Raw genomic sequence first — 24,707 nt, 5'->3', positions numbered from 1 at the left:
TCTATTCAATTTATTTATTAATTCTTTTTGTCATTGAAAGTTTGACTGCATTCAAGACAGAATTGTGTCATTCATTTTTTAAATTTTTTTAAATTGTTTTATCATAAAAATTTTATTTGTATATTAAGTAATAGGTTAATTTTTGTAATTTAATAAACTATTAGCTCCTTTTCATTATTATTTTTTTTTCAAGAAAAATCTTTGTAAATGTTACAGTTGATGTAGTCCTAAAGAGTTACGATTTTGACAGTGAGAAACAAAGAGATTTAAGTGGATATTTTCACGTTTTGAGTAAAATGTGTTAAAAGTTCCAGTCCTAGGTATGCTTTTATTGAAAAGTTTTTATAAATCATTCTGTATAGCAGTCTCCACCAGGACTGTTAGTACTATCTCTTTTTCCAAAACAGAGGAGAGTTCCACGTACCATTTGTACTACTGGTTGTCTCCAAATTTTTAAGTTTGACACTTACATACCTTTACTTCTCACTGCCTCAATTGACCTTAACTCGTTCGCAACGGCAGCCCACAGAAGATATTGCTCCCTCAGGACAGCAGCTGTTACACCGGGATTGTGCATACAGGCCACGGAAATTTCTCCCGCTAAACCTAATACGCAATTTCAAAGGATGCGTATTATATAATAATGGATAAAATGGACACTTTACGTAGAAAGGAAGCCATTTTTTAATATATGATAAAATATATCATAATTTCAAACACAACCAAAAAATGCGACGGAAATAATTGATATTCAACAATAAAATTACTAAATATATTGCTTTTTTAATTTTATTAAAAATACCAAAATAAAACAATATAATTTGTAGAAAACAGGGAAAATATTTGCACTTAATATTATGAAATACTTGAAGAATATTGTAACAATTAAAGATTTAAAGCCACATGAAAAATTTCAAAGCACGGATCATTGCTCATTTTACACTTATAAGTAATGTTAATGTCTTTCATTTGTGCTTTGAGCAAACTACTCATTTCCGTCTAAGTTCTTTGCTACCTTTTTCAGCGTATGATTTTAGAAAATAACTACTGTATGAAGAACTCCAATAAAAATAATTTATAGTTGTTTTAATGTCGCACAAAACAGCCACAGATGGATCAGTCATAAATTTAGATCTTTCCTCCTCAGAAAGATGTTGTGTTCACCAGGGCTACACAAATGAATCGAAAAGTAAAACCTCTTACTAGACTATCTCCCAGTAAATCCCATTATTAAGGGAATCAAAACTAGAAACAGCCACTTCAAAATCAGTATGCGTTTCTCTTTTCACTTGCTAGCACATGTTTATATTTTCTTTCTTGAAATCCAATAAATCCCAGACGCTTGACAACCCTATTCTGACTTCAGAGAGAGAAATACTAATGTTCGAGAGCAACCATTTGAATGGAACATGGATAAGTAATGCCATCTGATAGTAAGCATTTTGTTCAGAAACTAAAACGCAAAAGAGTGTCGCTCGGATTTTTGTGTAGCAATAGTCGTAACGCAGATTCGGACTGGAAGAGCTGACGCAAATTTGTGTCGTTCGTCCGGAACGAGATAAAAGCCTAAAAAAAAGAGAGAGTGGAAACCCTGCTTATTATTTTCTCTTAGTATGTAGAGATTACAAACACCCATATTACATTCTTCAGTTCTGGGTAAAAAATTTTCCCTTCTGTGAAATTTTCATTAAAATGCCTTTACTACCCTGTATAAACATTGTTCTTGTGGGCCTTAAAGCCACTACTTAAGTGAAAAGTTACAATCTCGATTTTTTATTCTTTGTTTTAAAATTCTTTTTTTTTTTTTTTTTTATTCTTTTGCTTTAAATTCTATTACTTTTAAACTTTGGTGAAAAAGAATAAAACCTTTATGATGTTTTTTGAACTTATATTTCAGCATTACTGCCAGACCAAGTATTCAATCAACTCTAATGCCTAAGTTCAAAAATGAAGAAATTTTTCCTGGAGTTTCAACTCATTCGCAAGTCACTGTGCCACAACAAATACAAAACCAGCAATGGCAACCATTACTTCCACCTCCTCCATTCCCTGGCTCTCTCCCTGGTTCTGAGAGACTGGAACACAATCCTCATCAGGCAGTGTCGTTATCTGTATCAAGTATCCAACCACCATTGCTTCCTAACCCAACAACTACAAGTAATTTTCCTATGTATTTTTTCTTTTTAGAAGCAACAAAACTTATATTGTCACTTCAGAGCAACAGTAGGATGTCTTAGTGTCATTCCTGGGATTAGATGTCTTAGTGTTGTCCTAAGGTGACAATATGTGTAACTTTACTTTTTAATTTTAAGCTATTTCCAATTTTTGTTCAATAGTAGAGTTTTTGATTTAAAACTTTTCTCATGTGTACTCCTTCCCCCTCCCATGGATACTGCTCTTTGTCAAGCGTACAAAAGAAGCGCCAGAGCCATTCCATTTGAAAACAAACAATTTGTCCTGCACTTAAAAGTTCTATGTTTCATTTCAAAAGGCATAATAAGTATAATATTTTTGCCTTAGAATTTGTTGTGTATAGTTGTAGGTGAAATATTTGTGCAAGAATTTTTTGTTTGCTACATATTTTAAAAATATTACATTTGAAGTTAAATACAAAGCTGTTACATAAAGGACAAAATGTCTTGGTTTTCTATGGGAAAGCCCACTATTTGTTTTTTTTTTCTTTGGAACAAACACTAAAAACAGTAAGTTGGTAAGTTTTACCGTGGCCAGAAGACTGCACGGTGGTGGTCTGTTTGCACGGCGCCCTATACGGTGTGTACCTCTAAACGTCTGCCCATCAGAGGTTGCGTTCTCTATGGTGCCGGGAACACCGGAATTGGAGAGACAATGAATGGGGACGAGTGCTCTTTACAGATGAGAACAGATTCAGTCTGCGTAGCGATTCTCATCGCATACTAATCTGGAGAGAGCAGGAAAGCCGCAATCATCCCTCGAACATCATTGAAAGGGACAGGTATGGAGGTCGCGGTGTTCTCGTTTGGGGAGGCATCATGCTTGGTAGTCGTACAGACCTTCACATCTTCGACGCAGGTTCAGTCAACAGACCCGTTATTGTAACGAGATTCTTCTTCCATATGTGCGTCTTTTTAGAGGCGCTATGGGTTCGCAGTTCCTTTTCATGGACGACAACGCACCATGTCATCGCACAGTAGCTGCCGAACAGCTCTTAGACAGTGAGGATATTGAACGTATGGATTGGCCGGCACGATCTCCGGGTCTCAATCCCATCGAGCATGTATGGGATTTTCTAGGCAGACGCTTGGCAGCTCGTACCTTATCACCAGTAATGATTCGGGAGCTTCGATTGGCGCTGCAAGACGAATGGGCAGCAATGCCTCAACAACTCATTGACACCCTCATTCTCAGCATGGGCAGACGCTGTGAAACCTGCCTAGCAGTCGGGGGAGATCATATCCCCCACTAAAGACTGGATGTTTCTTGCTAGACACCCATCACAGGGATGTTTCGGCCTTCAGTCGCATTGCACTCCATGCTACTTTTTCAATGAAGCTTCTTTTTATCCCTCTGATTTCTCTTTTAGTAACTGTTGCTTACATTACACATGTCCTTACGTATTGGGGATCTTACGGTATTAAATGTGTTGATTTGGAAAGCTTTTGTACAAAGTTATATTGAAACAAGAAGTTCTGTCTATAACTAAACGAGCCTACTTTCCCGTGTACCAATATCGACTTTCTAGTATCTGATCAGTATTCTCAAAATTAGCTAAAATCGTAAATTATTTCAAACATATTTTTTTTAAATATTTTAAGCTGATTTCGAGAAATAAAGTATGCCTCGCTCAATCTAAAGAAGTAGATACGTAAAAAATAAATAAAAGAACAAATAAAATAGCAGCACCTTTCAAACAAAGCAGCTAAATAAATTTTTTCCATCAAAAAGAAATCTTCAACCGCTTTCAAAAAGGAGAAAAAAAAGAATTCAAATTAAAATCTCATTAAAATAATCATACCAAAAAAAAATCGTTTGTTTTTACCCTGTTGCCAAAAAAAATTTTGAGAATGAATTAATGTACTTTCAAAAATAAATAAAAATAATAAAATGTCAACTAAAAGAAAAAATTTTCATTGTCGAAAAAAAAATCGTCTGCGCATATCTTTATGTAGAAACATAAAGGACTCCGAATTTCTCCGCAAAAACTGAATACATAAATTAAAACTTTAACTTGAAAATAAAATCAAAACACAATTAAAACAATTATTTCACAGTAAAAACCATGGCTGTGGAGTCAGAGTCGGAGTCCATCTGATTTTGGGACAAAAGAATTAGATTCGAGAGCTGAAAGTTTTAGATTCAAAGAGTTGAAATTGGTCATTTCCCCAAATAGTCCGCAAGTCTGCCAATATTTGCAGAGACGGAGTAGGACTTATTCAGAAAATTACCGCCCATTAGCCAGGGCTAAATCCCTGCTAATCCTGTATTAGCTACCAGTTTGTTTCGCACTCTTGGCTTCCTTAAGAGGTTTTCCATTTCCAGCTCAGTCACTTTCCTATGCCGGGCTGATGAGTGCTAATAAGGACGAAACTGCAGTCCTCGGCTGGAAATAACTGAGCTGGCGGTGTATTCCATGTAGGACTTATTATTTGATACAGGAATCGGAGTCAGAGTCGAATTTCCAAGAGTCGGAGTCAGCCATTTTTCCTCCGTGAATAAAGTTTTGCCAAAGCTAAACGAAGTCAGAATCAGAGTCGGGAAATCGGAGTCCGAGTAATTTTCGGGCACAGGAGTCGGAGTCAAGAGCACCAAAATTATTGGAGTTGGGGTCGGGATTAGGTCGTTAAGAGCTATTTCCAACAAAGTTTGTTTGAAGTAAATCCGCCTTTAAGTTCGGAATCTATATTGACTTTCAGTTTCCCCGTAGGCGCTAATGTTAAGAGATTTGAACTGTTCAAAATTGAACGAAAGCTTGTTCAAATCAAAAAGATATTTTCGATACATGTTTTTCATCAAAAGCTTTTCCCTGCAAAGTTTGTTTGGAGTCACTTCGCCTCTAAGTTCAAGATTTATTTTTGATTTGAATTTCCCTGTAGGCGCTAATGTTAAGTTTTTTTGAACTGTTCAAAATTGAACGAAAAATTGTTCAAATCAAAAAATGAATTATGAATGGGAGTGAGATGTCCTCGCCGAGATCTTTCAAACAAAAAAAATTGTTTGAATCGGACTATTCATTCAAAAGTTATTAGGGGGGGGACAGACACACCGACAGACTTTTTTCCCCATCTCAATACCCTACTTTCCAATTTTTAATTTTTCAATATTTATTGAACTATTTTATTTATTTTTGACTTTTTTTTTTTGTTTTTCAGGATATTTTTAAGATGCAATAAGCCTTCTTTCATGCTTTTTTCTTCTTTCTCTGACTTTTACTGGGAAAGTAGGCTAAAAACCGTCTCGTCCTTAATTTTTGCACACCAGTGTATATATATATTGTTTTGAGTTGTGCTGATCTGAAAGGTTTAAATTTTATGCACTTATTTATTTTTTATTTTTTTTTTAGTAAGTTCATCTGTTCCACCATCAACTGAATCAACAATATCTTCAGTTAGTCCAGCACCTAAAATGAATGTAGAATTGTTTTTAGAAAAGCTCATTGCTGCTGGCATTATTGGTAAAAAGAAAGATGAGCCCATTGCAGCTGTAACTTCTGATCTTAATAGCTCTGAAAATTCTCCTGAAGAAGTAAAAGATGCAGATGAAGAAGTAATTCCTGTGATAGAACTGGTTCCTAAAAGCTTGAGAGAGTAAGTGTACATTTATTAAACACTTTGTATAATGATTGTGCTTGAAATTCAATTTGTAGAGACCAGTAAATTAACCTCATGTGTTGTTTTTTTTTATTATTATTTTAAGTTATTTTTTTACAACTGTCATCTTTGGACTTTAAGTTTAATACTGCTGTGGGCAGGTAAATGGCACTATCAACAAGAATGAGTTTTAAGTTGTTTGAAGAAACATGATTCTGATTTCCTACAATCAGCAATAAAATGTTAGAACTTGAAGTTCTTGCATTTCTTATTTTCAGTGATAAATAAATGATATTTTGTACAATAAAACTAAATTGAGATAGCCAACAAGAACGCGAAAAAAGAATAAATAAAAAATGAAAAATTTACAGATATTCTCGTTGACCTGCCCAGTACAGAATTGGTTTATAATAACCATTAGAAAACAAATTTGTTATTGTGGCAAGTATGCTTTTCCTATACTTGATAAATTTGATAAAGACAGTGCAAGAAAACAGACTTTTTATATTTTTGTTATAATTACTCCATTGATCACCACGTGTTATTGCTGCCAAAGAAGGGTTTTTAGTGTTCAAAGCCAAACATCTTCTGAAACTCAAATTATTCTTTTAGAATTGTGGTCATTTACTATGCAGTTGTTTGAAATTAAAAAACAGTATTTTGACTTTCGTCTGACTGCGTGATATTCTTATTTTATGATAATTTTAGTTACAAAAAAACCTTTGAAATTTTAGAGCTTAATAGTGGCACCCCTAAGATTCCAGTGATGATTATTTGGTAGTATTGCATGTCTACAAGTTTATACCTTTTAGTTTGGGTTTGAAAATTCCAAGCCTGTTTGGAACTTCATATTTTTTTTCTAAATTTGAAATAAGTTACCTTAAATAATTTACATTTGTCAATTTTACTCTTGAAACCCTTCAATCCACTTATTCCTATGAAGCTATGATGTATAAAAAGCCTTTTCATCAAGTAAAAAATTTAGTTTCACCTGCTCTGCATGGTTTTTTTCCCAAACATTTCTACAAGTACTAATTTGTTTTCTTTAACTAATAAGATTATTTCTTCGTTTGAGAAGCCAACTGGATGTTTTTTACACTGATGTTGCAAAATCAGTTGATGAGGTTGTCTTCAGTATTCTTTTGAGGAAATTGAATTATATTGGCTTTTACATCAATCTTACTGACTGTTTTTTTCTTATTTAAGTTTTTGTATGTTGCATGTTTAATTCAATGGAATTTTCAAACCCAAACTAAAAGGTATAAACTTGTAGACATGCAATACTACCATATAATCAGGGTTCGTACGGGTCATGGAAATCCTGGAAAGTCATGGAAAAAAAATAAGCAAATTTCAGACCTGGAAAAGTCATGGAAAATTGAAATTTTCATTGAAAGTCATGGAAATTTATTTCAAGTCATGGAAAAATGTCCAGGACAAAGAGAAAGAAACAGTAGCTAAAAGAGCATTAGAAATCTTGAGTGATTTAACAGTATAGCACATAAAAGCTATTAAAAGTGGAAAATTGAGTGATTCAAAAATCTAATCTGAATTTTGAAATCTCATTGCATTCATTTTTGTCGCAGATGCTTGCCTTTTTTTGCGATGAGATTTTACTGCTTGGACATCATTTATTTTGAGTTTTCTGTTATTTTCAACATTTGTTATGTTTCATATTCTGTAGTAGCAAAATTTCACATTCTTAGTTTTGCCATGCCCACTCAAAAAAGGCAATTCAATTGCATCCGAGTTCGATTCCATCACTCATAAGGACTTTATTATTAAATTTATCAGAGTTTGTCTTAAGTTGTGGAATGTTTTAGAAAATAAATATCTTTAGTCAGGCGATAGAAAACAGAAAAAAGGGAAATCTAATACTTTAAAACAGTAGTGCCCAACATACAGCCTACAGAACTTATCTATGCGAACCACTGCTACGTTCAATGTCAGGAATCAAACGTGTTCTGCAATTTCTGAACCTATTAATTTATATGCATTTTGTAAATTTGTAAACAAAACAAGTATACTTTTGAGTCAGAAGATTGATTTGTTACTGAATGGTTTTTACAAAAAAGATCTGGTTTAGAAACATAAAAACTAAACTATGTGGCTTTACTTTAAAGAACCAAATACTGTCAAGTTACGTGGATGATTAAAGGCACTGTTGACTCTAAAAGGCAACTTTTGAAGCAAATTTATTGAAACTTAGTGATGACTCATTCAACCTTTGTCCCATTCAATATCATTCTGCCTGTTTTTTAAAAAATATTAGACATTTAAGCATCATCATATTCGTTTCACTGCATTTTTACTTTATTTAAATTTATATGATGAAGACAAATAAGAATAGTTTAGTTTTTTAGGTGTGCACTTATATTTTTTCCATTACAAGAAGTAAGTGCTTCAATGAGTCTGTGGCATTCATGTAGACGTTTTGCTAATGCTCATTACCAAAAAAATTAGCAAGTTTGAGGATAAATAGCGCTATTATTTTTGTGTAACGAGGTCATGAAAATTTTCATTGAAGTCATGAAAAAGTCTTGGAAAAGTCATGGATTTTTTTCATCCAAATAGAGTATGAACCCTGTATAATCATCACTGCAATCTTAGGGGTACCACTATTAAGCTCTAAAATTTCAAGGGCTTTTGGATGATTTTGCTAGTACTTCGTACGTACCCCCCAAGGATCTTAACTTAGGACACTTTCATTTTATTTATTAATGATCTTTGTAATGCATTTAACTATTGTGACTACCTTTTGCACACTGATTATTTAAGACTCCCTCGGAACATTCGTACTATCCTTGGTGCTACTCTTTTGCAGATGGATCTAGAAAATCTGCACTAGTGGTACATGGAGAATATTTTTAAATGTCAGTAAACACAGTGTTTTGAGTTACAGTCATAGATCTGAGCTATTTAATTACTCTTATAAAATTGACAAACAGTGTTTATCTCGTTTTGACTAAGTTAAAAATTTGGTTATCACTTTTAATACTTAACTCAATTTTACACAACATTTTAATTTCATCGTTGAAACCTGCTCTCTTTGTTGAGTGGAAGAAGAACAATGGCATTTGAAACATGTCGTCAGGCATAACAATCAGGCTGCATATCAATTTTTGTATTTAAATTGATTTTGATGTTTAAAAAAAAAATCATCTGAGAGATTGAATTCAATTGACTGCCAACTAAGCTGTGCTATTTATATATATATATATATATATATATATATATATATATATATATATATATATATATATATATATATATATATATATATATGTATATATATATATATATATATATATATATATATATATATATATATATATATATATATATATATATAATAAAAGTGAAAAATATTGAAAAGACCACACCAAAAGACCATAGATGCCCAACGCAGCAAAACTAAAAAGCCAAGTAAATATAAAATTAAGCAAACAGAATTTCAAATATTAAACAAATTATAAATAATTAATGATGATAAAAAGGAAAAATGCAGACAGGCTATTAAGTAGGAAAAGATAAAGAGTGAATCCAGAGCTCATCAGCCGTGGAGGATTCATTAATTATGGTCAAAAGACCAAAATTTTAACTATGAACTAAAAGAGAATGTTTAAGCTCCAGTACATGCAATATGGAGTAACAATGGGCAAAAGCACCACTTGTTTAACTAAAACCAATAAACTAGAGCTCAAACCTAAAACTAAAAGCAGGGGTTTCGCCTCGACTAATTAGGAAAACAAGTTCCGATAATTAGCCATCCACGGGACAGTACCTGCCAATAACAAAATTGTCTTACCTTGAAATCCATGTAAACAAAGCCGATTCCGTTGTTCAACCTGATAAAATTCCATTCCAGTTGTCAACTAACAATAAAAGAAAGATAAAAACATATCCAGAGGACCAATCCATAGACATACCAAGTCGCCTGTTTCCAACGTGTAAAAATTCATCCACCCCGGTGATTCATAAAAAATGGTTTGTCACGGTTGTATCATACATTTACACAGTTAAACAGTTTCAAGAGAAGCGAAATGCTCATCGAAGGCTATACTTAAGCAAATGTCTTCAACTAGATTTTTAGGGAAGTTATTATTAAAAGGTAAGTTTTTGAGTACTGAAATTTCTTGCTTAAATGCAGAAATGGTATTGCAAATTCTTTTTATTCTGATAGCTTGCGAAACAACGATGCCAATAAAAACCTTTTTACTTAAGCAGGAGGAAAAATCCTGTAAGCTGTTAACTGTGAAATTAAATTCGCATCTTTTATCATAGATTGTAGTGGAACAATTTGAGTCAATTTGTATGTTGATATCCAGGAAATTAAAGCTATTTTGATTAGAACTAGTCTTTTTGAGCGTTAATGAACTATGATAAATAGTTTTGCTAAGTTCAGAAAAATTAGGAAAATTTATACACAAAAAGTCATCGATGTATCTGCAACAAAGCGGTGTAGAGGAAGGATTGTCAATTAAATATTTTCTCTCATAGTATAAAAGAAAAAGGTTGGCCAATGTAGAGCTAAAATTAGCTCCCATTGCAATGCCATTAATTTGTAGAAAACATAAATTACCATTTTTGAAAAAATTATTGAAAATACAAAATTAAAAAGACCAAGAAAAATCAATTCATTAAAATCAAGGGAATCCTTGACCGAATTAAAAAGTTCTGACACAGAGGAAAAAAGTTCAATGAGTGGGATATTGGTGAAGAGGTTTTCAAAATCAAAAGTTTCCAAGTTATTTATATCAAGCATATTAAGTAAATTGATCACTTCAACACTATTATTAACAACTAGTCGACCCGTGCGGAACTCCGCACTGTGCTTCGAATCGTTTCATAAAGTATTTCACGCTTTAAGAATTTCAAAGGAAGAACATTATGAAGAAGAACCGAAAAAAAAAGTAAGCGCAGAATTGAAGGCATGTAATTTAAAGACATCAGTAACGAAACCTCGTTAAATACAACGTTGTGATAATTTGATCATCGCTCACCTTTTGGTCGTACATATTTTCAATTCAAACATAAATATCATTAAAAGTGTGGCTGAGTAGTGACTCGTGAAAGAGCAACAATTGTGCATGAAAAAAAAACAGGTTGTGGCAAATACAGTCCTACCCATGTGAGCATCTGACGGGAAAAACAGAAACATTAAAGAGATATTTATTCGCACGGATTCGATTTGGCGCCATTCTGATTAACAGCCCGACACCCCAACAAACGTAGCAATTGCGCCTTCCTTTTCGAAAGCTATTCATTGAAAGAATGCGTAGTAAAAAACAGCAAAAAAGCTTTCTGCCATAAAAAATAACAATAATGATAATAAAAAGATCATGCTTCTATGTTTTGCATTAACCAGCATGATACGATTTAAAATTATTCGCAAAGCATGGAATTTGATTAAAGAATGACGAAGACCTCACGTAGCGATTGAAACGAACATTCTAGAGAAGTAATAAATTAGATTGAAAATAAGTGTTTTTATCTTTGAATATTGAACTATTTCACATAGAAGGTTGCTTTAACCGTTACGGCTTAAATGCCCGCACATGTTTCTCTTTTAATCGAACACTTAAAATTCAAAACCAAAACCAGTTAAACCGAGTCCGTTTTTTTAGTGTAATTTTTCGAACGTAGACAAAATGTATTTTTTTTTCAACTGAAAGCAGAGGAGTAGAAAATGATTTCTTGCTAATGAAGTTGATAATAATTTTAATGCTTTATATCGTATTCGCGCGAATAAAAAATTAAAGGTTTACTGGGTGAAACTCATAGTTTTAATCGGGCGTAGTATTTTTTCATTTGTACAAAAGGTCGAACACTGCTATTAGAAACATCTACATTTTAGCATACAATAAAAATGTTTTTCTGCACAAAAAGGATTTCTTTAGGTAAATCTAATACTTTTTTTATGCTTACATTATGTTGAGTGGTCTGGATGTAGTGAAAGAACACAGTTCGATTAACAATCAACTTATCCGAATGATAACTGTAGCCTGCATAAAGGACTCGAAACACCAAGTTGCATTCCCACTGCATTTATTTTATTAGGTGTGTATGTTATGAGCTCATGTAATGCGTAATACTAATAAAAATTTAATATTATGTCGGACAGCCCAAGCTTGCCCGAAGTTCAGATAGTTTATAGCCGAACGCTCTACCGAATAAAACTTATCAATTAAACCGAACAACTAAGTCCAGTGCTGTTAAGCTTTATTAAAATATGAACACACACACAGGCCTTTTTTTTTGCCGAAAGCGACGTAAAAAATGGAAAACTGCATTAGAACTTTGCTTTAAAAAATGCATAAGAACTACAGGCAGCATCAAAATTTTGAAACAGCAAGAGGCGATTTCGAAAACTTGAACTTTCGACCGTAAGTCTTTTTTTCGTCATTGCCAGCCTGATAAGTTTTAAAATGAGAGGGCATTAATATATAAGATAAGATAATGAAGAAAAATATTTTTATTTTTGAAAATTTTTACAATTTGTTATCGCAGGCTGCTTAAACCGTTATAACTTAGATGGCAGCACGTGTTCATTATTTAACAGCACGGTTAAAATACAAAATAAATTGAACTATGCTTTCGAATGTAGTAAAAATGTGATAAGCTATTTGTTTTTTTAGCAGAAAGAAGAAAAAATATATATTTTACCCTTCAAATTGAGGTAGTATTTTATTTATTTGTACAAAGTGTCAAAAACTCATTAGAAGAATATATATTTCAATGTACGATTTATTATTTTTTTTCTGAACAAAAAACAATTCTATTGTAGTCTGAAATCTTAAACCTGTTACTTATATTTTCGCTTACATTATGCTTTAATTTTCTTTCCAGAGCGAAAGCTTCAAAAAAAAAAAAAAAAAAAACGTGCAATTTCGAACTAATTTAGCACAAAATCACTGAATGTTTTCATATCAGCAAGGAGCATTTCCTGCTCATTTATTCTATTCCCTCATAGTTGTTATTCATTTAATTCAGTGTTCATGTAATGCGCGATATTTCTCTTCATTTTTTTGTTGCAGATTGTTCGGACGCGGGCCCGAACACGTAATCTTCGGGTTACGAAGAGAACGCTCTGCCGATCAAGCTACTCAGCTCTGTCGGTCACAGCGCAAATTAAAGTTATAAGTTTGACCTAAAACCTTATTCTGGTTCTTTAAAACAGGTTTTTCGGCTAAAAGAAACAATTTTCAGAGCTTGGGTCTATTTTTCGTCAGTAGCCAGCACCATAAGCTTTAAAATAAGGCGTAAATCAAAGAAATCGATCAAGAATTGAGGGAAATTTGGCGTAGAAACCAAAAACAGGCTACAGAAATAATATATAAGGATCCAAAACCAATTCATTTGTTGAAGTTTAAGTTGTTCTAGAATTTTTTTGAGAAACTGTTCAAGCTTTACACTCAGATTTTTTCCGATGGTGTTGGTGGCAGAGCATATAAAACGAAATCCAACAGGTATTTTATGAAATTTTGGAATTGCATATATATAAGGTAAGTTAACAGAATCAGGACGTGGCAATTTAAAAAGTTTGTAAGCAGCAGCAAATTTTTTGATGATGGAGGATTCATTAAGTTTGGAGGGAACATAAGTGGTGGTTTTTTCTAGTTCATTTTTCAAAATATTAGCATATAATTTTTTGCAGCAGATAGAGTAATTAGAACTGGCTTTATCAACAACAGTAAAGACAAAGGCTTTTTTAAACTCATTAATGGCATTATTTTCATCAGCAGAGAGATGGAAGTATGAAGATTCTGTGTTGACAATATCACGTAAATGTGATTTCAATTCAATTAAAAAGTGGTGTCTATATTCAAGAAATGCAGTAAGTGGAACATTAAAACTATAGGAGATTTTTCTTAAAAAATATTCAAGTTCAAACGTAAGCTTATTATAAGCTTTCAGGAAATTAATACGAAAATTAGGCCGATATTTAGTACTCAAACTAAAAAGTTTAATGAGATTTTTGTTTTGTAAAAAATTTAAATCACCGGTCAGAATATGACCAAGATCAGAGTTGAAGAAGATGGAATTAGAGAAATTAGCACAATTGCAATCAAAGTCCAAATATTTATCAAAGTTTTTAGCAACTTCTTGATAGTTTAGTTTATGAATCACCGGGGTGGATGAATTTTTACACGTTGGAAACAGGCGACTTGGTATGTCTATGGATTGGTCCTCTGGATATGTTTTTATCTTTCTTTTATTGTTATGTTGACAACTGGAATGGAATTTTATCAGGTTGAACAATGGAATCGGCTTTGTTTACATGGATTTCAAGGTAAGACAATTTTGTTATAGGCAGGTACTGTCCCGTGGATGGCTAATTATCGGAACTTGTTTTCCTAATTAGTCGAGGCGAAACCCCCTGCTTTTAGTTTTAGGTTTGAGCTCTAGTTTATTGGTTTTAGTTTAGCAAGTGGTGCTTTTGCCCATTGTTACTCCATATTGCATGTACTGGAGCTTAAACACTCTCTTTTAGTTCATAGTTAAAATTTTAGTCTTTTGACCATAATTAATGAATTCTCCACGGCTGATGAGCTCTGGATTCACTTATTATCTTTTCCTACTTAATAGCTGTCTGCATTTTTCCTTTTTATCATCTTTAATTATTTATAATTTGTTTAATATTTGAAATTCTGTTTGCTTAATTTTATATATATATATATTTGGAACTAAGTTTTTAAAGGTCTTTTTTCCCAATTTTAGTCTGCTTTGTCCCTTTTTCTTTGAAAAAAAAACTTGCCACATTTATTTCTATTGTAAAAGATTATCTATTGATAGGTGAATAATATTTTTAAAGTATATATATTTTTTATCTATTCATAGTTGTGTGTATTTTCTAATAGGTATCATCCTGTTGTCATAAACCTTTTGTATAAAGGATCACAATGTGCAACATGTGGTATGAGGTTTAAAGAAATCCAAAGTGAACATTATAGCCGGCATTTAGATTGGCATTTCAGGACGAATAGAAGAGAAAAAGATGGAGCAAAAAAACCATTGTCAAGAAGGTTGTTTTATGAAGTAAAAGTAAGTAATAGTCTTTATTGCTGTTACTATTAATAGAAACAACTTACATATACTGGCCTTTTCAAAGCCTGCACAGTTGTGTTATACTGCACTGCAATGTAAAATGTTTCTTTGGTTTATTTCAAATTATATTATAAATTATAAATTTGTCTGTTATTTTTTATTCAGGATTGGGTAGACTTTAAAGAATTTGAAGACTTTGAAGAAAGAGGTAAAGAATCTTTTATGATATTGTATGCTTTGAGATTTCAGTACAAATATGAAAACTTACCATAACTTCAAGGGAAACATTTTCATTTCAATATATACTTACATTAAGTATTATGAACTTTTGTTTTGATTGCTTGCAATTATGTTTTTTGCATTTATGTGTTTTATTTTTCTATTGCTTATAACTTTTAGATAATTTCCAAAGATGTCATTTATACAGAACTATATAACTATACTTAACGTTTATGAAAGACTTTTAAACATTAATTTCATTTATTTATTATTACATTAATGGAGATAAAATAAAACTCTTATTCCTTGTCATCATTCAAAATTGCCATGATATCCAAAGAACTGATGTTTTTCCAATAGATATATTATGAAATACACCTCTGTTTAGCTCTTATTCAGAAACTAGGAACTTCGCATTGGTAGTAAAAAATATTTTAGCATACCATCAAAAAGTCCGGAAACATGGTATGTTTCCCCCTTAGAAGTAAAGATAACAGTTATTGCATGAAGATTCATATTACCACTCCATAGCTAGCTCTCACGCATAATTGCAAGCATATACCCAACAGTTCAGTTACAGCATTCAGAGACTGCAGTTTCTATTAATAAATATTAATTGTGTTTTAAAACTGTATTATTTATTTATTTGTAGCTCCTAGTTATTTTGAGTTGCAAGCCTCTGGAGAACAAACAAAAGAAGTTGAAAGAGAAAATATCCTAAGTGTTCCATCGATAAGATGCGAAACAGAAGTAAGTTGAAAGAGAATACATTAAACTGAACATTATAATTTATTGTTACAAGGTTCAGAGTAGTTGAAAACTACTCTGAACTAATCTACTAAGAACTTTTCATGAAATATGTAGTAGCTACAAAATTAGCTTTGAATTGTGAGACTAATATGTACTGGAATTGTTTGTTTTGATTTATTCATTAAGACTCCATAAAAATTGAAGGAAAAAAAGGGGTACTTAAATTATTTCAATTAGCTAGTTCTTCATGTATTTTTAACGACTTGAACAATTCATTGTACTTTGATAAATATGTTTAAAAAAAAGTGGTATGAATTTCATACCGAAGTATCTATTCAGTCGCATTTAGGTTTTGAAAGTATTGTATAAAAAGTAAATATTGATTTTAATTTTCGTTAAAAAGAATACAGGAAGTAAAAACAGCAGTTTTTTTTTTTTAATTTCTTTATGAATTAAGAAAATTAATTTATGAAATATAGTGTGTCTACAGTGCCACTGAAATTTTAACTAGTAGTTGAGAATTTAAAAAATATCAAAAAAATTGTGCCTTTTTTTGTTTATTCGAGAAAAAAATGTGTTTTGATAGTTATGTTTGTTTTTTCCAAAAAATTTTTATGCTCTGACTTGACAGATACTTTGACTTTTTCTACTTAGATTTGTTCTGTCTGTGGAGAACAGTTTCAACTTTTTTGGGTAGAAGAAGAAGAAGAATGGCATTTAAAATATGCTGTCAGGCATAACGATCAGGTAGTATATCAATTTTTGTATTTAAATTGATTTTTAATTGATAGCACTATCAATTAACCTTAGTATATATATATATATATATATATATATATATATATATATATATATATATATATATATATATATATATATATATATATATATAAAGTATGCAAAGCCTAAGCAATAATACATTTTTTTCTGTTTGAATATCGAAAGAAATCAGATTCAGTTGACTGTCAATTAAGCTGTGCTTAAATTTTTTCTTTTTTTTTTTTTTTTAATGCATTTACTCAAAAGGCTATCTTTTCCTCATTTTGGGGTCCACTTTGTACCTTTTTCTTTGCACAAAAAAAAAAATAAAATAAAATAACTTGCCATATTTATTTCTACTGTAATCATAAATGGTGCTCAGAAATATTGCATTATGTACATATGTTGGGTAGTTTTGCTTGATTTCATATCATTTTTTTTAGATATGGTTCTGTTTGGTCGAGTTTCATTAATAAGAAATCCACAAAACCATAATAATTATTTTACACTAACCCACTTCATCTAAACTGAGTAATTAAGTGATGTTTAACTCGCCAGACTAGACAAGTACTTCATGTAAAAAGATATTTTATGCTAAATGATTTTGTGTGCACGAGGTTCCACTGTAGGGTCATTCCATAGTGACTAACGTAACATTCACAGCTGATTTTCAAACTCTTTTTACTTACACCAGGAGTAAAAATAAATATGTTTTGGTTTAATATGCAGATTTAAAATGTACAAGGTCACTATTTTTCATTTCTACCAAGAATTAGAAGCAAAATAAGCGCTGACAGGTGTTTTTTCACCAAAAAAGGCATCGTGACTAACGTAACATTTTTGCAACCCTGAGAAACAATGCTTATGTTACGAGGCAAATTTTTCTGAAACTTACGCAGGCATTTAAAATTGGCCGATATATTTGTAAGAGGTAAACAATCTATTTTTTAAAATGTACTACAGATTTGTTACAGATGAATCTTTTTTGGCCCTTAATGGTACTTTTACGAAAAACTGTGTGTGACTAACGTAACATGACTAACGTAGCCATCGAATAACAAGCAATGAATGCATATAAAAACACTTTTTTTAATTAATATCTTGCTCTGATATTACTTTTACACTTTTTAGGAACCTTCTTTATGTTGCATTATGGTTCTTTCTTTACTTTTTATTCTATATTAGTGTAAGAAATTGAATGGAAGGATTCAGTTTAATTAACTCAATTTGAATGTGCGATGAAAAAATAAACAAATAAAAAAAAACTGCTTTCACAAACTGAATGACATCATTCTTGGGTTATTAAATCCTAAATATATCTCTTTTAAAAAATTAACTTTATGCAAGTTGATAGTTTCACCGAAGTCTAGTATTCTGCCGATATACTAATTATCGTTATAAGAAACTCCGTTGTACTTTTCAATGGCATATTATTTTTTAAGGTTTACTGATTCATCGAACGAATAGTGTTGCGCATGCTTTTGAATTAAAATGAAATATGGAAAAAAAAATATTCGAACGTTTTTGGAGAATGCATTTTAATTCCAGATATCACCGCAAATGTTTAAATTTCTAAATGATCATTCTTGCATTTTCTGAAATGTATGGCCGCAGCACTTTTTGTCACTGTATCATGATGTAACATCTTCAAATGTTTTCCAACGAGCAGCCATTACTTCATTTTAATAATTGGTGGAGATGTATTTTCTAAAAAGTAGAGACGTTATACTTTGTTAACACTGTATTTCTATTATCTTAATTCTTAAGCTTGGATTCTTGTGTTGAATGCACATTCAGCAGAGTACTCATTTTGCTTTACTCACCTTTTTTTTCTTTTTTAATAATTCTTTAAATTGGAAGTATCTTTATAAAGACCTTTAGAAAAGGATTTTTCTAAGTAAACAGAAAGTCTACAATGTAATATTACTGGTATTTTTCACCCTTTAAATTTTTTATTCAATACAGAATGCCTACATATTCAAAATTGTTCATGAAAATGTACATTAAATTAAATAAGTTTTAAATATTAGCAGTCATTTTTAAAATGTTACGTTAGTCATATGCAAACTGTTACGTTCGTCACAGCTCAAATGTTACGTTAGTCACACTAATTATTTTATATCTACTGGTACTAAAAATAATATTTTGCACTTTTTAATTAGATATGACACAGATATAAGAAAATAAAAAGTGCTGTTTGGTTCAATCATCTGGTTTAGTTTTTAAGCAGAAAATAGTACATTTTCGTGACTAACGTAACGTAAATATTTTCAGTAAAATAACCAAATTAATTAAAATACTTATCTTATAATGTATGCAAAAAGAACAGTCACTTTTATTGGGCCAACATCTAATTATTTAGAATAAACATAGTTCTTTTAAAAATTTGCAAATTTTTTTACATTAGACAAGAAAACGTCGACGCATGTTTTTTGCACATACTAAGCCTTTTCTACAACCTCGCACGTTTAGAGCCAGAAGAAATACACCGAATGAAATTTTTGCAATCTGCTACTGGATTTATGTACTAGAAAGTATGCTGAATGAAATGATTGGTCACAATTAACGTTTTGTGGAAAAAAAATTCTGAGGATGAGGTTGACATTTCTATGGAATGACCCTGTATAATATACTAGAGATGACACGGTCTTAGCCCGAGCCCGAAGCAGGCTCGGGCTTAAGAACTTAAAACAGGTTTCAGACTCAGGCTCATAGTAAGCTATTTAATAGTCAATGTCTATACAAATACTTTTTCTATTACAAATAGACTCTTTTTTTTTTTTTTTAATTTTACTTTACTGTAGTGTATAAGTGCTTGAAACCTCAACCATGTGAAAAAGTATTTCAATTTTAATTTTAGAATTTCTTTTTTGGGCTTTCCTTTTTGCAATCAATTTGCTATTTCTTTTTTTTTCTTTTTTCTTTTTTTTTTCAAAAAATAAAATGTTAGTTTATTTGACTTCATATTTGCCTCACATGAAAATTAAAAGAAAAAAATAATTAACAGGTATTTATAACATGTTTGTTTGCGATTACTATTACAAGATATAATATACTAATTTATCTGAAATAGAGCATTTTGAGAACAATTTTAATAATAAGGATCTTTATTAATAGACAGATTTATTAAAAATGTTTTGAACCAATAGCTGTTGCAATATAAGAACCCAAATTTGGTTGACGTAAAAATAAAACAACAGCTGAGAAACCATGTCGGACTCTAGTGGAAGTTTTTGACTCAGGCTCAGGCGGGCTCGGATTTTGACACAAGACAATATCCCCTGGCTCAAACGGGCTCGGTCTACAAATTTTCGGGTTCGGGCTTCCAAAAATGAGCCTGAACTCATCTCTAATATAAACATCAATGCACTTGCATGCTATCCCCCCTTCCTTATGGGCTCTTTATTCATGCCTAAAAGGGATCTTATGTTGTCTAATAGCTTTGAAAGCTTTAAAATTCATATTTTGCTAGGAGGTTAATAAATTCTGAGTGGGGGGAGTGTTTCATGCTTTGTGGCTTTATAATTTGTTTTCGTTTAATTTTGTTTAAGCATGCTGTCGTAATCTGCAGCATTGGCGCATTGTTTTGTGTCCCATTTTCTGTGGTGGAAAGCATACAAAAATCCCACTGATAGTTTTAACACTTTTTCAGTATCTGCGATAAAAATTGTGAACAAAACCATTTTTCTTGTGTTTGTGTGTATGTGGTTTTTATTATTATTGTTATTTTTATATCACTCAATTGCAATGAATATTCTTAATTAAATTCTCCTAGACTTAGCTTTCAGTACCAAGATTATGGAAACCCACTTTTTCCCCTTTGATCAATCTTTGCTTTCATAGTACTATCTGTGCCCCTTCTTTTTTTTCCCTTTTTTAAATACCAGGCTTTTTTTTTCAACAATATATATATATATATTTCTTCTGATATTCATTGCTTTTGAATGCAATTCTGCAGTGGGAAGGTTAAGGGTAGTATCTGCAGAAATGATCTTTGAAGAAACATTTTGAATTCCATACTAGCAAAAAGGGAATGGAAGAATTAGACTTTTTTTTTTTTTTTTTTTTGAGCGGATTATTTTCAGCAGAACTAAATGAGCATGCTTACACAATAAAGCTAAAGCACAATAGATGACAAAAATGCAAAAAAAAAAAAAAAAAAAGAAAAATTTGCAGATAACTGCAGATAATTAGTTTTTTTTTTTAATTATTATTGTTATTGTTGCAACTAGCTTTTGAATAAATTTAAATTTTTCTTCGTAGGTGTATCATCCAGCATGCTATGAAGATTTTTGCAAGGTAAAAAAAAATATTTTGTACTTGTGATGTATTTCAATTCTAAGTTTATACAAAGCAATTGCTGGTGAAATTTAGTGAAACAAAGCAATTTCAGTGAATATTTCATTTGGACAAATTTTTGATTTAATTACTGAGGTATAGTGTGTGTCAACAGGGAGAATATCCCTTCTGTAAATTACATTCTATTAAGTTTGCATCAAAACCCTACAGCCCAGGGTTCCTTTGCCCAGCACAGTTGTGGTAGTTTTCATTGATACTGCAATATTTGGTGCTTATTCAAGAACTTAAGACACTATCTCCAGGAGTATGGAATGTTCCCAGAAGTCAGTCATTATTGAATTCAGAGGCATTGCCAGTAATTTTTCATGGACTGTATTTTCATTTATTTTTACACCCATGGCATGCAGGTATACACATATAAATACATAAACATTTAAGATCCTAAATCAATCAATAAAAACAAATAGTGATAAAGAAATAGGTATTAAAGGATCGGAGTTCACACTATACTATGCAACCAAAATATATCTATGTATTGAAGCATCATTACATTATTGTAAAAAATATTGTTTTAAAAATTTTGGGAGATTACTTAAAAACTGTTTTCTGCTTCTGGTGACTTTTTAATGTGATGGGCTACTAAATCGACTATTTTTAGTTGCAGAACTCAGTGGTAACCCTGTAAATGATAGATAAATAGAGATTTTTTTTAAAGAAATGTTTTAATTAGCCAGTGCCAATCAAAATATTTTTTTGATCACTGATATAAATTTTGCTTTTTCATGGGAAGTGTTATAAACCTACAATTCTCCTTCTCTTTCTCACCGGCAAAACATTATTGTGGTTGCAGGAAATACTAACCCATTTTAGACAGTACTCTTAGAGTAGACATCCCAAATCTATTTATATTCAGAAACTAACATTCTCTTAATACTACAAATAAAATGCAATCTATTGACATACAGTGTCAATTGATTTTAAAAAGCAAAACAAGTCTTAATTTATCTTTAAAAATGTAGTAAACAAGATGCGTCTTGCATGTATCGGTTAGTCAAGAATTTAGTGTCTTTTGGAAGTTTATGAGAGGGCCTTTATTTTCTATGCAGTTCAGCTATATCATAATAAATTTGTGTTGAGAAAAAACGGGCAGTATTAATTAATAAAGTTTTTGTTGTTTATTTATGTGACACACAGCACAAATAACTAAAAAATGTTTAGAACACACACCTTTTCTTAATTCCTCTACTTTCTTGCATTCCAACTTTTGCAGTCTTTCAGGAATGGATTCTCTCTTTAAGTCAATAATTGTCCTGCCGATATAGGTTTCCCTAGAATCATCAAGTAATAAACCAGGCTTTATATATATATATATTTTTTAAAACTTCTCTGATGGACGTTACTTTCAGTGCTATTCTAGTTTTGCACTGAAGTATATTGCATTCAAATGTGTTTTTAATTTAATTTTTTTTTAACTCTAGGCTTCTGAAAAACCATCTTCAAGTGAAAATGAATTAGACGATTCAATTGTTGTTGTAGAGGAACCTGAAGATAAAGTGGATGTGAAATCAGATTCTGCAACTGAAGTTAAAATAGATATGGAATCAAACTCTGCATCTGAAACTAAAATGGATGTGGAATTAAACTCTGCAGCTGAAGTTAAAATGGAAGTGGAATCAAATTCTGCAGCTGATAATCAAGACAGTGCAACAGTTGCTGATTCTGTAGTGGATGAAAGTGACACTGTTGATTCTAAAGAAGCTGTAGATAGTGCAACTTCAGAAACTGTAATTACTTTAAAAACGGAACCTGTTGATCTAGAATCTGTCGAACAATCTAGTGTAAAGGAGGAGACTTCTCTTTCCATTGTGATATCTGAGCCATCTGACACATCCACTGCAACTCCCGTTGAAACAGAAACAAGTAACAATGATGAATCTACAAAAGAAGAGAAAAGTTCAGAAGCTCTGTCTGAATCTAGTCAAACTGATACAAAAGTAGCAGTAAAAGAAGAATCTGATGATGAAATGGAATTCCGTCCCCCCACACCTGATCCTAATTTTGAAAATTTACCCCCAGTCTTTAAGGGAACTGAATTATCAGCTCTTTGCTGTATAATGTAACCTTTTTAGGAATATTTAAATGTTGTACAAATAATTGTGATATATTTGTAAATAGAGAAAAAAATTCTGTGATATTAAAAAATGTACTATCTTTTAAAAATGTTTAGTGTGTTTAATTATAAGTGAACTTCATCTAACCCTCATTTAATCCGATCCCTAATAAACCAGAAATCACTTATTTAATAGAGGAAAATTACCAAATATGAAATAGTATCCCTAATATGGAATACTGGCATTTCTATCAAACGGAAACTGACACACGATGTAAACAGTGTTCGAGTTCACACATACAAGTTGTAACATGTCAGTCGAGCAAGCCCTTTCATTACCGTTGCAGTGTTTTGTTTTATCGCTTCTGCATAACTTTCTAAGGTATGTAAAAAACACGTATTTTTTGTACAAAAAGTGCACACATTGTTATTATAACTTATAGACATTGTTTAGATGTTCTTTTGTGGGTTTTAGCAGTAATTGTTTGTATTACCGTGTCAAATATAAAAATATAAATGTTAGTTTGAAGTCGTTGAAAAATCCAAATATGGACGAATCATAGTATCCAATTATGGAATAAGGAAAAATGCTAAGAGAAAAGATTAAGCCTAAGTTAGATTCAGGTGATGATGAGAAGATGATGCTGTTTGAATACAGACAGTGAGCCTGATGCCTTGATAAGAAATACAGCTCCAGACTGATGCTTCAGAGTGTATTTTCTGTGGCATGCTATTTTCAAATTATACCCATGAGGAAACATGGGTCAAGTGCCTCATGTGTGGGCTCTGGGCACATAACGATTGCGCAGGACTAGTCTGATACCTGCATTTGTGATTTTTGCAAATAGTTTTTGTTCCTTTCTGTGTTATACCAATGTTTCCAAAGAATCTCATTTAAGTTAAGGTTAAATTTTGATGCTGTTTATAGTATTCCATATATGGGGTACCTATTAGAGATGAGAAGTGCTCAGCCCGGACTCGAAGCGGGTTCGGGCTCTAGAACCGAAAATAGGGCTCGGACTCAAGCAAAGATATTCAATTGTCGATCGCCAAACAAATTCAGAGCAAATAAACATTTTCTTACTGTGAGAAAATGAAAGAAACATTTAAATCAGTTCAATCAATGTAAAAATTAACTATAAAAAATTCCAGAAAATAAATTAACGCTTATTTATATTGTTTTTTTTGCGATTACTACTGCAATATGTCATACAGTAATGCATTCGAAGTGGAGCATTTTGAGAAAATTTAGAAACTTCTGTTAATGGAGAACATTTGACATAACATTTTTCATTAACAAAGAGATCATTTCAGACTGTAGAAGGCTCGGTTTTTGATACAAGAAAGTTTCCTTCGGGCTCGGGCGGGCTCGGATTTTGGTCCGAGACATTATCGGGCGGGCCTGGGCTCTCAAAAATGAGCCCGAACTCATCTCTAGTACCTATTCCATGTTTAGATACTTTTATCATTAGGTTTTTTTTTTTAATTTTATTTAAAATTAGTCAATGTAACCAATGCTTGATACAAAACAAAGCATAAATATATAATTATTAATAATGACTACAAAATGTTTTTTTTTGTAACCTGTGGGAAAATTATGTGTACAAAACAGAATGATATTCCATATTTAGTCACTCTCCTCTAATGTTCCAAACCACCAAATTTCATTTAAATCGATATTGAACTGTCTTGGACCTAAGCAAGACTCAGATCAGGGCAGATGTGGCTCCAAGGGA

General features: G+C 31.7%; 1 protein-coding gene across 1 annotated transcript in view; it reads left to right on the top strand.

Moving 5' to 3' along the window:
• LOC129216537 (uncharacterized) overlaps positions 1-23,063 on the top strand; it is a 91,842-nt gene extending 68,779 nt beyond the window's left edge. The window contains exons 8-15 of the mRNA XM_054850752.1: positions 1,898-2,157; positions 5,540-5,783; positions 14,648-14,831; positions 15,000-15,042; positions 15,706-15,803; positions 16,458-16,550; positions 20,826-20,861; positions 22,340-23,063. Coding sequence (XP_054706727.1) covers positions 1,898-2,157; positions 5,540-5,783; positions 14,648-14,831; positions 15,000-15,042; positions 15,706-15,803; positions 16,458-16,550; positions 20,826-20,861; positions 22,340-22,981 — 1,600 coding nt within the window. The 3' untranslated portion in view covers positions 22,982-23,063. The remainder of the gene's footprint in view (positions 1-1,897; positions 2,158-5,539; positions 5,784-14,647; positions 14,832-14,999; positions 15,043-15,705; positions 15,804-16,457; positions 16,551-20,825; positions 20,862-22,339) is intronic.
• The last annotated feature ends 1,644 nt before the right edge of the window (positions 23,064-24,707 follow it).

The sequence above is a fragment of the Uloborus diversus genome, chromosome 2 (genome assembly GCF_026930045.1).
Source record: "Uloborus diversus isolate 005 chromosome 2, Udiv.v.3.1, whole genome shotgun sequence".
Taxonomy (NCBI): domain Eukaryota; kingdom Metazoa; phylum Arthropoda; class Arachnida; order Araneae; family Uloboridae; genus Uloborus; species Uloborus diversus.
Note: the sequence above shows the minus strand (reverse complement) of the source record. Positions and strands in the feature narration are given on the sequence as shown.